The 15,667-nt window shown below is 44.2% G+C and overlaps 1 protein-coding gene across 1 annotated transcript in view; it reads right to left on the reverse strand.

Moving 5' to 3' along the window:
• ADAMTS3 (ADAM metallopeptidase with thrombospondin type 1 motif 3) overlaps positions 1-15,667 on the reverse strand; it is a 56,440-nt gene that overhangs the window by 20,809 nt on the left and 19,964 nt on the right. The window contains exon 4 of the mRNA XM_017732029.1: positions 12,122-12,278. Within this exon, the coding sequence (XP_017587518.1) occupies positions 12,122-12,278 (157 nt within the window). The remainder of the gene's footprint in view (positions 1-12,121; positions 12,279-15,667) is intronic.

The raw sequence follows: 15,667 nt of genomic DNA on the forward strand, positions 1-15,667 counted from the left end.
GGCCCCCCCCCCCCACCCCCCCCCCCTTTTATACTTTCCTTTTTTCGTATAGACTCTTACACAACAAGGCACTTTTTTTTCCTTTCCACCTCACCAAATTCCTACAAGTGCGCCAGCCTCGCCTGCACCTCGCACAGATGTGTTATGAATCTAACTTGCACTGTTTCCACACAGGATATTTTGATCATTCCCCTCTCCTTTCCCCCATCCCAATCCCATCCAAAATAGCACAGAGTCATAATCATAAATTCTCCCACTGTGACCTGAAAGACAGGACTATTTCTCTTGAAAATGCTGTGACTAAGGAGAGGGAGTTTTTCAGCAAGGTTCATCCCTGCAGTCTGCCGTGGGAGGTGAGGTCTGCTGGAAGCATCTTCCAGGGAATTAGTACTTCTTTCTATCCGGAACCCACCTTCTTCTCCCTCCTGACACTCAAGACCACTCAGACAAAACATAAATTAATTCAAATAGACTGGAACATTATTGCTAGAACCTCATCACAATGTGTGAGTATCCAAAATGCCACTTATTTGTGGAATGACACTCCACCAAGCACTTCATGCCTCTTCAGCAGCACACTCTCTCAATGAAGCTGCTTCTTGAATCCAAGGAATTTTCCTGTGAGAGGAGAGCTGCCAACTTTCCTTCTTTGGCGAGCAGGGTCCCATTCTTGCACCTCTCTCCATTTCCTGTACAGTGTTGTTTTAATGAGCCCTCCAGTCTGGTGGAAAGCTAACAGAGACAGCGAGAAAAAGCACAATAATAAAAAGGAGAAGAACCTGAGAGGGGAGAAGATTTAGGAAGAATTTTCCATTGAGTATACAATGGGTCTGACTAGAAATATTACAAGAAGAGATAGTTCTCCTCTGCGAAAGGAGGGAAACGCCCTGAGGGTTCAGTATAGACACGTAAAAGGACCTCTTAAGCTAATCAATAAATTTCATGAATTAGAATCACAAAGAAGAAATGCTTAGTCAAATATTATTGGTGTTGCAGAAAACGCAGCAAGAAAGACAATCCAATGTACCAAAATCAATCAAGAGTACAATTTTCAATACTGTCATCTGAAAATGCAGCCTTCGTCTTGGATTCAATCCCTAACTAACATAAAGGTGAGCTTATCCCAGCTCTGGATCCCAGTTTGGTTGCAGTGGCTGAACTACCAAGGGAGGATGGCAGTGGGAGTGATGTGAGAGTGGCAGTCCAAGGTGAGAGAAAGGCTGTTCAAAATTAGGAGACAACAGAATCAACCAATATAGCAGAAGAGTAGAAGAGGCACGACAGCAAATAATTCCAATTTTAAAAAGCGTATCCATGCATTAGTCACGGATAATAAGCCTCTCTTTCTCGCCACATGGAATTTCAGCCATTTCTCAAAATTCCACTGGCATAAATATAAAGGAAAAGCTCCAACTATAAACTGTCACTGAATGCTGTTGAACTCGGGTTCCTGCTTTTTTTTCCATGAATGCACTGTAAGTCAGCATTCCAAGAGCAACAAATGTCTCCAAGCCCAAGCTATTTCCCAACAGTCCATGGACCAAGAGAGTGTCCAAGATAACAGCAAAAATATGCACAAGGCCTTTCTACCCAGATACCACATCCACAGAGCAAGGGGGTGTCCCAAAATCCCAGGCTGATCTGCACAAAGGGGCTCTTGAGTTAGGACAACAAACAGCTTAAAAAACCCAACTGAGCAGAAAGATCACTGAAAATCCTGAAAAAAAAGTAACATCCAAGTCATTAGCGAGACAGAGTATCTGCTTGGGAATTGGGAAGTGTGATTTGGATAGAAACTCTGCCACTGTGGAACAGCCACTTCCAAACTGTGGGCATCAACTTACCCATTTCTAGTTGGGGTAATAACCTGCAGTGTCTTTGAATATCCCACTCAAGCTGTAAATATGATCATCATCCCAAATAAGCCTTCACAGAAGATGCTGAAAGCAGCTTATTATGTCCCAAGTGCCTAAAAGGTTTCACAGATGCTCTTGGTTGTCCAGTTTTGCTCTTCCATGGAAAAGCACCTGAGGGAACTCACTGTCCAGCAGCGCAGCTTTCCAGTTTTTCCCTGGCTTTCCAGCTTCTGCCTCAGCTTCCCTGGCACTGCAGACACAATCCTATCTTTTACCTGTGCCAGTGCCTCACCACTCTCATTGTAAACTTGTACAGGGACTACAAAATACAGAGTTATATGGAGATACTGGCAGCAGGAACACCTGTATACTGTGCCATCACCTGTGAGGTTCAGAAAAGGGATGTTAAACTCAATGAAGGGGTTGTCTCTCTTTAAAGAAATTTAAAGTCTAATTTCTTAAGGCTTTAAGAATGGAGACAGGGCAGCTGAAGCCAGAGGAGTCTGGATTTCCACAGAGCATTACATCTGATGAACAGCTGTGAGTCAACCTGCTGGCAAAGGCTCAAGTGTACAAGTGCTCAGCTTTAAATCCTACAGACATGGAATGACCTGCAGGACACATTGCTGGCTTTTCTCCATTGCTTCTTCCCTCAAATGCCCCAAGTTTCTTCTTTACACAGGAACAAACATCCTAAATAAGTGGCATTAGAGGGCGGGATCAAGAAACAGGAATTTGGGGTTTAGTGCCTATCGAATTTCTCTCACTATCAGAAGTTCTAAGTGAGCCTGGAGATGGAAAGAGAGCACATCTGCTCACTGCAGTGCTGGTGAGACGTTCCTAATAACGATGCCGACGTTTCCAAATGGAAGTGGATGGGATGCCCAGATGGCTTTCATTGTCCTATTTTTCCAAACAGCCCGACAAACTTGAGATGTAAAAAAAAAAAATGAATGATGATCGTGTCTTGCCAGCAAAAAAAAAAAAAAAAAAAAAAAAAAGCATGTTTAACAAAGAGCAAATGAAGCAGATCTGAGGAGGTTAGAACTTTATCAGCCTTCCTCCAACCAAACCAAGTATGTAATCAACCCCCACAACATGGCACAGTGCTGCGTGAGCCCTCAAAGAACAGATACTTTTAATTGATTCATCGCCCCTTGTGTTCCCTATTAAAGAGCACTGTTAACTAAAGGAAGACTGATTTTCACTTCTAGTAGTAAATGCTCTCAGCATCAGAAACTTGGAAGCTTTGAAGTGCTGCAAGTAATGAAAATATATTGTTACTTATTCTTGGCAGGGAAAACCCTGATTAAGAAAAGGGGCTTGAAATAAATCAAGAATCAACCCCGTAAAAGAAAATAGAAAAATACCATTAAAATACCAAAGCAGAGGCTCGAATGCATCTGTTTTCAAATTCACTTGTGATCGGGGATAAAAAGAACATGGACTTGGCTATGGAAGAGCCAAGCAGAACCCAGGGATATGGCAGTGCATTTTCAAGGACTGCTCAGGACAAACTATTTAAAACAGTTCCCAACATTAATTACATGGTTTCTGGATACTCACTGCCTGTTGGTTAGAACTGAGCATTCAAAAAGTAAGTAAATAAGGTAATAAATTATTTTGTGAAGTGGATTTTAATTGGTATCGTAGTTCTAGGGAATACAGGGCTTTTGCTGAAAATTAACAAAATCTATGATACTAGTTACATCATCTGTGATGATATCAATTAGCATTTCTTCATAAGCCACAGAGTATAATGAGTTACCCTTTCACTCCAAGGTATTTCTCAGGAATTTTCAAAACAGGTTTTGCCACAGATAAATGAAAGCAAGAGATGTACTTGGAATTACTCTCAGTCTAGAAGCACCAGATGAATTTTTCATGTTCAACAACATGAGTTTTAAGTAAAGTTTGAGATATTTGCTCTATGTTGTGAGGCAACATGGAGGATCAGAACACAGTTTCACCATGGGCTGGCCCTGAGCTTCCTTTCTGCTCTAAGCAAGGAAAAAACCCCACGAAGAATCTTCATCATCAAATCACAGGTACTCAAAGGCAAATGAAAATCTACATCCAGAAACAGAAGAAGAGAAAGACACTAATTTACCTGGCTCCTAATTAGCTGCCTAACATGGTTAGCAAGTCCAAGACCTAAGTAAAAAGTAAATCACTATCTGGCAGAGCAGCCTGCAATCATCCCCAGTGATTCTGCTCCAGCTACATTCAGAGCTCCTAAGAAACATCCTCAACAGCTTTTTCTCTTCCCCCAGGTCCTCTTCTCCTGGGAACAGACACCCTCCACTATCCCAGATTGCTCCAAGCCTTGTCCAGCCTGGCCTTGGACACTTCCAGGGATGGGGCAGCCACAGCTGCTCTGGGCAACCTGTGCCAGGGCCTCACCAGGCCCACAGGGGAGAATTTCCTCCCAATATCCCATCTAAACCTGCGCTCTGGCAGTGTGAAGCTGGTCCACGCTGCAGACTGCAGAAATCCCCAGACCCACAAACCTTCACTGTCTGCTTGCATGGACCTTCTCAAACCTCTGTGTACCACTCCACAGCACTTGGAAACACAGTGCAGAAGAGCCTGGACAGGAGGGAACAGGGTATATACTAAACTGGTAAACTATTACAACATTAACTTTGACTTGAAAGGGAGGAAAAACATCCAAACCCTTCAGGCCCAGAGGTTATTTTGATGCTTAAGGGCAGCCACAGACCCATCACTGACTCTCCCACCGATCTGACTTCTGTAAACAATTAACAGAGTTACTACTGCCTCTTACTTTAATACCTCTAACAGATTTATTGTCAAGGACAGAAAAGCACAACTACTATTCCTCCTGGAAATTGTGACTTTTTGTTCTCTGGAACTATTAGTGAGGAGAATTGGAAAGGCAGAGCAGAGCTCTCCATTAAGAAAGCACAAAGTTCCTTGGATGGCCTTGCATCACCTGTTACTGTTTCCAGATGAGACTAAAAAAGCTCAGTTTACACTGTGTTTAACCCTGTTGAAGCTGAAAATTTATTATCTGAAAGATTCTAGGTATTATTAGGATTTTGCACAAGATGATCAGTGTAATTAGAAGTTTTTATTCTAATTTGCAATAACCAGGTGGTGTTGATTTATTATTTGATGACTGTAGGATTACAGAACAATCATTTGGCAAACAAACAGTCATTCAAACTTTGTGATCCCGATTTTGCATTTATGGCTACAAGATAGTCATTTCATATAAAAAGACAGCACTTGCTAATCAAGCATGTGTTTTCACACACACTCGCAGCCCATCATTCCCTGGCCTCCATGGAGGATGTGAGTGTCTGAATCCAGCTTTCTCCAGATATCTAGGTCCACTGTTAGGTACCCTATGCAGAAATATGGGAGAAGAAGGAAAATCCTACCGTTTCTAGCCACCCGATGGACAGAGCCTGTTGCCAGGAACAAGGGGAAGGACAAACCTGTTTCCTGCAGGCACATCACTAACTGCTGGGAGGGAGGCAGCAGCCTGCTTGTTATCTGGGGGGAGAGGTAAAATGCCAAAGGAGACACAAGGGCATCTCTCCTACGGACAGATCCTCAAACTTTTCCCGGGAATGTTTAGAAATAGGCCCTGCCAATAATGCTGCAAAGGAAGACACACCAACGAAACACTTCCCTTGGCTACTCCTAAAGTACAAGCCAGCAAAGCTCTTCATCCCTCCCTGGGTTCTCTTCCCAAACCACATGATATTTGATGGAATCCAACACAGATTTCCCACAGGTCAGCCTCTACCCGTCACCATGCAGGAGAAGTCAGCTTTGCTGAGACATCAATTCCCTCCTTTCCAACTCTACCTGCAGACTCAGATTTGTGTGACTTTTAATAACCTCTAGAACCCTAATTATCTGGCTGATCCTGTCCCACGTTATTGGAATACTCCAAAGAATGATTAGGCAAGGTATTCTGGAAAAAACCCCACTGTTTTCTCAGCGAACAACAGCTGGGTCATGCTGTTACTCTGCAGTGTTTTACTACTGCATTTTGGAAAGATTTATGCACTTGCGTAACCCAGAAATGGATCTGAAGAAACTCAGTCCACTGGGAGCAAGTGAAGTATGAGGCTGATGTTCTCACGTTAGTAACTTCCATCCGCATTCCTGTCAGCTCCAGCTGCCCAATTCTCTGTCATCCCACATAAGACAAACTGGATTATTTATCATCTACACCATGTTTTGAAGGGATAAAGGGAAGGGTGAAGTGAGCTCTGGAACATCTTGGTGTAATACACGGGGTACAGCAAGAGTTAGTCCACAGTAACCCCACACGGACCCTACCAAAAGCAGGAGCGTGGCATCCAAACTGCTCATTCAAAACACACCAGATCCATTTTCCTTCTCTGTCATAAACCAGGGGTGCCAACATCTCATCCTGGTATTTTCAATGATATATCTGAATTAAATTGCCCTCAGTTTGGATTCTTAAGCTGTTTCTAGAATCTTCCTATAACTTTAACCGAGCATCAAAACCATTAAGAACCAGGTGTCTCGCAGTGGGGAAAAATGCTAAACCTGCAGATAATTCAGGGGAAGAAGGTCCAGGGAGAGTCTTACAGTATGGAAATTACTCTTTTATGTTATGACACAAACGGCTACATTTTAGTTCATTTTTCCATCAAAAGCCTGCAGTAGAACACAGACTGATAAAACAGGGCTCTGTGCTCTCATTTCGGTCCTGAATTTGTAGGACGCGCATGTGAAACACGTGAACGAGCCTCAGCCCCCACAAGCTGTGGGAGGACTCATTGCCTCTGGTTCCTGCCCTCTAATTCACATAAACTCCCCCCGATAAGGCAGCTCTTCTGCTTCCCACTCCCATATTCTCAGACAGTGCCATCCTGGTACATATGTCCTGGTCCATAAAGAGCACTTTTAACCATCTCATGTGCACCTTTCTGATCAAACCCAGCAGCAGAAACGAGCCACTTCACATCCAAGCCAGGGACCTCAGTCCTACATGGACCACCCAAGGGTGACCCTCACCTTGGCATGTCTCTCCCAGATTACTCTGAGAATGTCATCTATGAACCAAACAGGCTCCCTTCGCACAGGAGCAGCTGCTTACACAATATTTAAAAACCTCTCCTGTCTGTTATCACCGCTGTTAGCTGAAAGTTTTCCTCTTCCTATGCAATTTGGGGGCACAGGGAGTTTTTACTGGAAAATGGTAGGAGCCTTGGAATGGCTGCAAGCTGAATGTACTGACCTGTCTCCATTTCTTCAATTTGCCCTTCATACAGATTTTTCTGTGTGTTTTACTACTCTGGCGCTGGGTCCCTACAGTTGAAATGAAGCCTTTATTCTTGGTTTTATTTAAAAATCATTTTCCTTTGTTACTGCCAAGAATAGAAGACGAGTTAAGCAGATGGATGTTCTTGCTCTCATCATCAGGCACCACCTCCCCAACACAGACAGAGCACATCAGTCACTTCACAGCACCTTCTGATCCACTCCTGCTCAAGCTTTTCCTTCTTACAAAAAATCGTAAGCTTTTCCTCACTATAAAGTCTTTGTTTCCTTTTGCTTCCTATACATCCATCACCAACACTCCTTTTCTTTTATACCACACTGTGCTCTTCCTGTTCCATTTGATTACCTTTCCTTGATTAAGCAAACTGTTACCTAAAAAAAAAAGAAAAAAACCAATCCCACAAACTATATTCAATGAAGAACTTCAGAGAATCCAATTAAGTTTCAGTTTAAGAGAAGAAGGCTAAATTAAAAGCAAAAGCTCCAGAAGGTCTGGATATATAAGAGGATGTCCTTAGACAACCCAGGTTATTGCCATCAATACAAGTTATTGGTGGCCCTTTCTTGGGGGACTACAAGAGAGCTGGAGAGAGACTTTTGACCAGGTATCAGGAAGAAATTCTTCCCTGTGAGGGTGGTGAGGTCTTGGCACAGGCTGCCCAGAGAAGCTGTCCCACCCCTGGAAGTGCCCAAGGCCAGGTTGGACGGGGCTTCAAGCAAGCTGGGATAGTGGAAGGTGTCTGCCCATGGCAGGGAGTAGAGCAAGATGATCCTTAAGGTCCCTTCCAACCCAGACCATGCTGGGATTCTGTGATTATACAAAAATGCCCATACTGAACAGAGGATTATACACAACAATCATTTCCATCTTTGCCATTGTTCTGATGCATAAACTTGTGTGGTGGGCTGTGCAGCATCAAAAATATCCTCCACCAGAACACAGGTCATGAGAAATTCTGCTGAGAAAGAGTTCAGACACCCTCCGGCACGATGACATCCCTGAGAACCACTAATGATGTGCCTGGGGAAGTGCAGAGGGAGGTCTCCCAAGCAGGCAATAGTCTTCCCATTCTTCCACCTTCTATTCCAGGGTTTCATTCCCAGGCAACCAGGAGCAAGTCCCAAATCATTTCTTCCTCCTACATGTTTCCCACCTGGGACAAAGACACTCGACACGAGTGCCATGGCAACCCCATCAGACACACAAGCACTTTGGTGCTTTGGGGAAAATGAAAATTCTGAAAGGAAGCTGGGAGATAAAGGCTCCTACTTCTTGTTTCCCACTGTTAGGAAGTAATTACAAAAATACTTTCATCTCAAGTGCTTGCTGGGTGAATAGGTTGTCATTTAAAAAATACTACAGTGTGAAGAGGAGGATGAAATAGGAAAGCTCCGAGTACATTACCATGCTGTGTAACTGCCAAGCTCAGGGTTGCCTGTCATCATTCTACCACATGAAAGTACACAGAAAAAATGATAAATGAACAAACAGGAGGAAAGATAAATTGAATACTCAGTTATCATCTCGAGCAGCATATGATCCAAACCCTGCCTCATCATCCCACTGATGTCAGCATGAGTGTTCCCACTGACTTCAGCGGACTTGGATCAGGCTTTTATGTTTCTGAAACACAGCTTCGATTTTATTTTACCACACTCCTGAGCCAAATTCAGTAGAACTTGCACAGGTGGCCTCCTAGGTGCAAATTTGACTGTGAATTCTACAGGTTCTTTGCCTGTTTCTGCTGCATCTTGAACGCTTTCAAGGAATAAGGTTAATGATCACAGTGATGTTTCTCAGCTTATTAACAAGGAGCAGCTTCTTTTCATCCCACTCAGACAGAGTAATATCATTGTTATACTTCAAAGACCTCCCAAACTCAGGCTTGTCCTGAGAGCATTTCCTTCCATTCTGGAATAAAAAGCTATTTTGGTGAGAATATCATAAGGATTTGTGTAAATCATGTTTTAACATGACAACCTCATACACTGCTCTATTTTTTTTAGCTCTGTCTGCACAGTTCTTTCGCTCTCTGTCCCTCAGACCCTTCCCTCCCATATGGACACTTTGTTTCTTTTCGTCCTTAAGGATAAGTATTTTTTGATTTAAGAGACATTACTTGGGAGTAACACTCACAACATGAACGCTGACTACCTGTACTACTCAACCCAAATGAGAAGCACAGATGTTCAGTGTCTTTAGGATCAAGACTTAAATGACTGGGGAAGTCAAGCTTACAAATGTCATCCCAGGGCAATCCGACATGGAAAAGCTGTCAGGAGACAACGTGTAATTACACCCATGGAGAACTCAAGACACTGTCCTCCTCTGTGATATCATTCCCAGACCAGACCTAACCGGACGCTGATCCCAGATGCTTAAAAACCAATGTCCAGTGTCACATCCCACTATATTTAAGTGCTTTTTCAATAGCTGGGATTTCCCATGGGAGGCCTTGGCTTCCACCCCACAGAAGAGGAAGAGCCTCCTTTGTCCAGGAGAACTAACCTGAGTTCAGCACCTCAAACCAGTGAGCACCCTGTCTGATGGACATCACAAGGACCAAGTAGGATTTTGGGTTAATAAAATGATTTTAACATTTGGTGGTCAAGACCTACTGCTTCCCTTCACTGCCTCACATAGCAGAAGACAGATCAGATTCCAAGGAATACAGTCAAACAAGATCTTTCGAATCAGCAGACAGATTACCCATGACATACAAATAGTCAGCCTGCCAACAGCCTGTCAAAATATGGAAAATTATCCACATTTCCCTGGTATCACTGAGCGAGAGCAGAGGCATTTTCTAAGCATAAAAGATATAAAACTGTCTGCAATTCCTGGGTATCAAAACAAACCCCAAATATTCAAGTCCATTTATATGTAAAAGATCCTACTCACACCAAAATGACTGAAAAGACAAAGATATAAAGAGGCAATAATTAATGAAGGAATCCTTCAAGGGGCCTAAATTGGGTGTGCACTTCTAAAAAGAAAAATTCCCCACAGGAATGGGGCAGGATTTCCAATCTGATTTCTTGAGTGTCTCATATAAGGCTTCTAAAGAAACCAATCTCTATGCAAAGCAAATTATGAAAACAATACATGCAAATTGCCACTGTCATTCCCTAAAGAGGCGATCCAGAGCCATGGATACCATAGATAGGAATCAGCACAGGGTGCTGCTTTGGGGTGGGAAGGCTGAACCCACAGGATCCAGCAGCTTGAGGCACCGCAGTATCTTCCCCAGAACCCCAGATTTCTGGTTCCCACTTAAGACAGCTCTGTGAAGCTCCGTCAAAGAGAGCCATAAACAAAACAGGGAAAAAAGTGTGCTGACTTCCACGAGAACACAGGATACACAGAAGTTAATACTCCACTGCACTGTGATCATTGCTAAAACCTTGCTGTCAGGATGGCAGCTTTTCGACTTACAACTCCTACGCTCATTCTGTCCAATTGCTTGAGCAATGTCCAACCAATTCCCAAACGGTCTAAAATCCTGCAGGAATACCAGATGTCCTGTCAGACTGCAAGCTCCTGCCACATAGCTAGAGCTGGAAGCCTTCCTCTTAGAAAACTGACTTCTTGTAGGGAGAACATGACACAGCGTGTCCTGTGTCACTGCCGAGAAAGGCTGTCACACAGAGTTTCCCAGTTTTGTAACGACTTCACTGACAACAACGATTTTAATTACTTTTTTATCTTAACGGCTGTTTTGTTGAGTCATCTGTCATCTGTTACTGAAAATTTGGATTCTTGTGTGTGCTGGCTGAACTCCCAAACCGCGAGCAGACGGTACTCTGCATCGCTGCCTCGAGCCCAAGCACGGTGGTGGGGGAGCAAGGACAGAGAAGAAAGAGGAAGATTTTCATGGCATCGATACACAGCTCATACATAGACAACCCAGCAGTTGCAGCTGATAGACAACTCAACCACTGCAAACATTTCCTCAGGCTCCACAGGCTTGGGCACCTTGCTTTAACCTTGGTCATGGAATAGTTTAGGTTGGAAAAGGCCTCCGAGATTGAGTTCAGCTATTCCCCCAGCACTGCCAAGGCCACCACTAACCCATGTCCCCAGGTGCCACATCCACATGACTTTGAAATCCCTCCAGGGATGGCAACTCCTCCACAGCCCTGAGCGGCCCGTGTCAGGGCTTGACAAGCCTTTCCATGAAGAAATTTTTCCTAATATCCAATCTAAACCTCCCCTGGTGCAACTTGAGGCCATGTGCTCTTGACCTGTCACTTTTTACCTGGGAGAAGGGACTGAACCCACCGGGCTAAAACCTCCATTCAGGGAGTTTTGACCTCCTTTCAGAGGTCTCCCCTGAACCTCCTCTTCTCCAGGCTAAACCCCCGCAGATGCATGAGCTAAACTGGAATGGCCTTGTTGGGGTACCCAAAGCCAAGCACCTCCAGTTCTGTCCATTGTATGTACTTCTTTTATATCCCAAACCCTTCCCAGTCCCAACAACATGTGAACACAACATAAACACAGGAATTTGAGAAGCCGAAAGATACTGAAAGAAAGGCAGAGCACTGATGAGAGCAGAGCTGCTCTTTCATCCTGAGCCCAGAGCCTCAAAACCCCTAACCTTCACTATGCAATGCCTTGGCTTGTGAGGATTTGTGAATTATTAAAAAGACATACAACCAAATGGATTAAACTACAGGATGATAATTATTCTCAGACACGGTAATTATTCTCACATGGACCAACCACATTATCTTCAAGGCAGAGGGGAATCCTTGGATGTGACAAAATATATCCTATCAACACAACTGCCTTCAGAGCGCTTTCATTGCAACCAGGAGAAGGAGGAAAACAGTAAATTGGCACAATTTCACTGTTACTCAAAGAAACAGGACCCAAAATTTAAACAGGAGTTATACAGCCTCCTTCAGAAGCTTCCATAGGCTGAAGTAACCTGGAATAGATCTGCAAGCAACCCCACGGGGTACTGTACCTTCTGTGTGGACATCAGGGAGCATGTCAGTGGGACGCTGCGCTACCGCCGACCGCCTGTACACCATGTGGATTCTTCCCTTCTCCTCTTCCATCTGCTTTCCTCTTTCCAAAGGCTCAATGAAGTATTCATCCTCATCAGTTCTTATCATTCCAGCCTGGTAAGGGAGAGAGAAAACACGTCCATACGTCATTTTAGAGCCTAAAGACCCAGCCTGAGGATCTAAATACAAATACCAGGAGGGATGAAGCATGAAACGCTCAGAATACTACTGTAACCCATACATTTCTTTTCTCCCCCCCAAAATTTCACCAATAAAAAGAGCTTGAAATTTTCCAAATGAATCCAGACAAAGGGGCAGAAGCAGGTTTTGCATTTTTAAGTGAATCCTCCCTGTAAGCTGTAGTGCCAACCCAGTGCTTCCTTCCCCCCAGCCGGAGAGATGTGCAGGGAGGTGCTCGGAGCACGTATTTTTCAAGGCTCCCTTGGAGAAAAGGCTGTGGTGGATTTTCAAGAAAGAAGTATGTAGTGGAAATCTTTTTTTTTTCCACAAAAGCACATTGATGGAGCAATCCAGGAAAGCAGTCTCCAGTCTTGGAAGGCTATTAATTTTACTGCTTTTTTCTTCAAAATTAACAACATTCAAAATTTCCATCCACTGAAGGAGGCAGGTTGGAATCCTTCCTACTACAGAGTTCTCTAGAGCCGTCCTCAGGACTCTGTGAAAATGGGCAAGACAACAGGAGCACCAAAATCCAAAGGCAGCCTTTGGGGCACAGTGGCTGGAATGAATCCGCCTGTTCCCAGCACCATCTCAGCCCTGAGGCTCAGGGAAGTGCACTGACTCCTTGGCTTTCCTACAGACTCGCTTCTCCCAGAGGAGAATCCAGAAGAACCCCTGCCCAGGTCCCATCAGCATGCCATCTGCATCTACCTTGCTCCCCAGTATCTGTATCTGTCTAAATGACTTCTGAGCATTAATTCCTTTCATCCCTGCAGTTCTTCCCATCCCCCTCGATTCAGAAGAAATGGTGCACAGTGAACAGAGGGAATTCTATGGAATCAGAGAGATGCAAGAGGAAGTGCTGCTGGAGTTCATAATAAAAGGTAACTGGGAGCAAGGCCAAACCCAGTCTGGCCCAAGCAGCCCACCTAGGAGGGTTTCCCAGAGGACACCAAACCTTATATCCTTTACTGGACAATCCGTGGATAAAGCAAAACCTGGAAAATACTTTTTTGTTTTTCCTTCAAAATGTAAAACATGCAGATAAGAATAAGGGAACTAGAAACAATATAAAGCCTTGAGAAAATAACCTACAAGGGCAGGTTAAACTAAGGAATCACTTCCCGAGCCAAAATCAACAGCACTTAAGAGGGAACATGATTCCCTATAAATATGCATGGCGTGTTTGTAAGGAAAGAGACCTTCATTCAGGGAGCACAACGGAGAGCTGTGGAGTGTCCATTAATGGCCACATTTACCTTCAGTATTAAACATTATGGGTGGGATTTCCAAAAGTATTTTAGGAAGTCAAATGCCCCGTTTCTAGCAGTTTGCAGTACGGGCGAGGCAGTCAATTCCCAGGTGAGTTTGGAAAGGCCACCCTCAAAACTTCAGGAAGTTTGTTCAGCAGTCACACTGATGGCTATTATCGAGTGCTTCTAAAAGTGATCACCAGAGAGCAGAAAAGGCTTTGGGCTGTTAAACCCATCCTACCATCCCATGGTCAATGCCACCAGGTCAGAGGACGCTCTCACGTTGTCCTCCCAGTCTCCATCCCAAACTCTGGTGGTATCTGTATTTTGAACACCTTGTGTTCTTTTAAGACACAGAATCTCCCACAGAGAAGACAATGCTATAAGTTATGTTTTTAAACTGTCCTTAGTGCCTTTGTACTACAAAGGAATAGTTTTTCAAACGCTGATGTGACACCCTGGGAAACCGAGGCATTAATTAGCAGCCATTTCTCCTAAGCCAGCTCTGAACAGTAAGGGAACAGATTTGTAAAGCTGCTTTAAGCAAATCAGCAACACATTATGGGAATTCAAGATGCACAGAGCTTCCCTGCATCTCTCTACATGAGAACCTTCATTTGTATTACAGACATCTTTCATCTGTCCCAGGATCTGCACATCCCTCTGTCATACAAAGTAATTTGGAAACACCACGTGCTGCGTCTTCACTGGGAAGAGCTGAAATAGGGGAGATTATAAGCTTAAAAAATTGAAACTTAACATCACATTCAAGGCTCTAAATTAATCTCCAAACAGAGCAGGCTGTCAATAAGTGGAAGCAGACTAATAGGCAGGTTGGAGCTTGCTCAGCAGCAGGAGGCTACATGAAGTGGTCATCCTTAGTAAGAAAAAAATCAGGAATATACACAGGGATCTAAGGATGCCAAAATCCCCTTCCCCTCTGGAAGGAGGTTCCAACTTGTGACCCTTCAGTCACACACAGGTGCAAATACAGAGTAATAAAGCTGCACTGTGCTGTTGGACTCTACCTAGAAGGGAAGCATGAGAGGATCACAGCTCTCACCAGAGTGAAGCAGGCACGTGTGAAAGAGTCAGGCAGCTGCTTTCCAATTCAAGGACACGGAAGGATTCAGTGGGAAAAGGAAGAACTACCTGTGTCCTGTTTTATGGAAGAGACTATGCTCAGGAGGATGAACCTGCTTGCTTCAAAGAACAAGATCAAATCCAACACCTGCATCAACTTAGGAAAACACAGTGACGGGTCTGTACATGAAGAATTTCAGAGCCTGGAGATTTCTCCAAATGTTTTCTCTTCCCCCTTCCATTCTTCAAAGCCTGCGGTGGGGCAGAAGAAGCCTTTATTTGACCAAGGGAAGCCGAGTATCCTTCACTCTCATGAAGACCAACCAAGGTTTAGTCTACCCAGCGAAGAGGGACTCTGCCGTGGTCTAGTTTCAACTTCTACCTGCATTTCCTACGAGCATCCGTGTTTCCCACACAGAATCGTGGAATCATGGACCGGTTTGGCTTAGCAGGGACTTTAAAGACCAACTTGTTCCAGCCCCTGCCACGGGCAGGGACACCTTCCACCAGACAAGGCTGCTCCAAGCCCTGTCCAACTTGACCTCAAACACTTCCAGGGATCCAGGGGCAGCCACAGCCACAGGTTCTCTGGGCAACCCGTGCCAGGGCCTCCCCACCCTTACAGGGAAGAATTTCTTCCTAATACCTAATCCAAACCTTTCATCCTTCATCTTAAGGCCATTGAAACTAAATTTCCATTCTGTGGAAATGAAATGAACCAACCACCCCTCACACCTTAAAAATTAATGCAGAAATACATATCTGGAGTACATATGGAAAATAAGAACTGCCCCAAGTGTCAGAATCAGGACACCAGGATCAATTCTCACTTTGGGCCACCCATTGATCATTCAGCTTGTAGTGAAATCTCTTACAAGGCTCTCCACATGTGGGAAGTTCAGTTCAGGAGGTTTCCTGTGCCATCCCACATTGTTTCAGCCAGTATCATCCTTCATTTCTTCATCCACCAATGCCTGCACTGCAGCA

Source organism: Corvus brachyrhynchos, unplaced genomic scaffold, assembly GCF_000691975.1.
Source record: "Corvus brachyrhynchos isolate BGI_N302 unplaced genomic scaffold, ASM69197v1 scaffold764, whole genome shotgun sequence".
NCBI lineage: Eukaryota > Metazoa > Chordata > Aves > Passeriformes > Corvidae > Corvus > Corvus brachyrhynchos.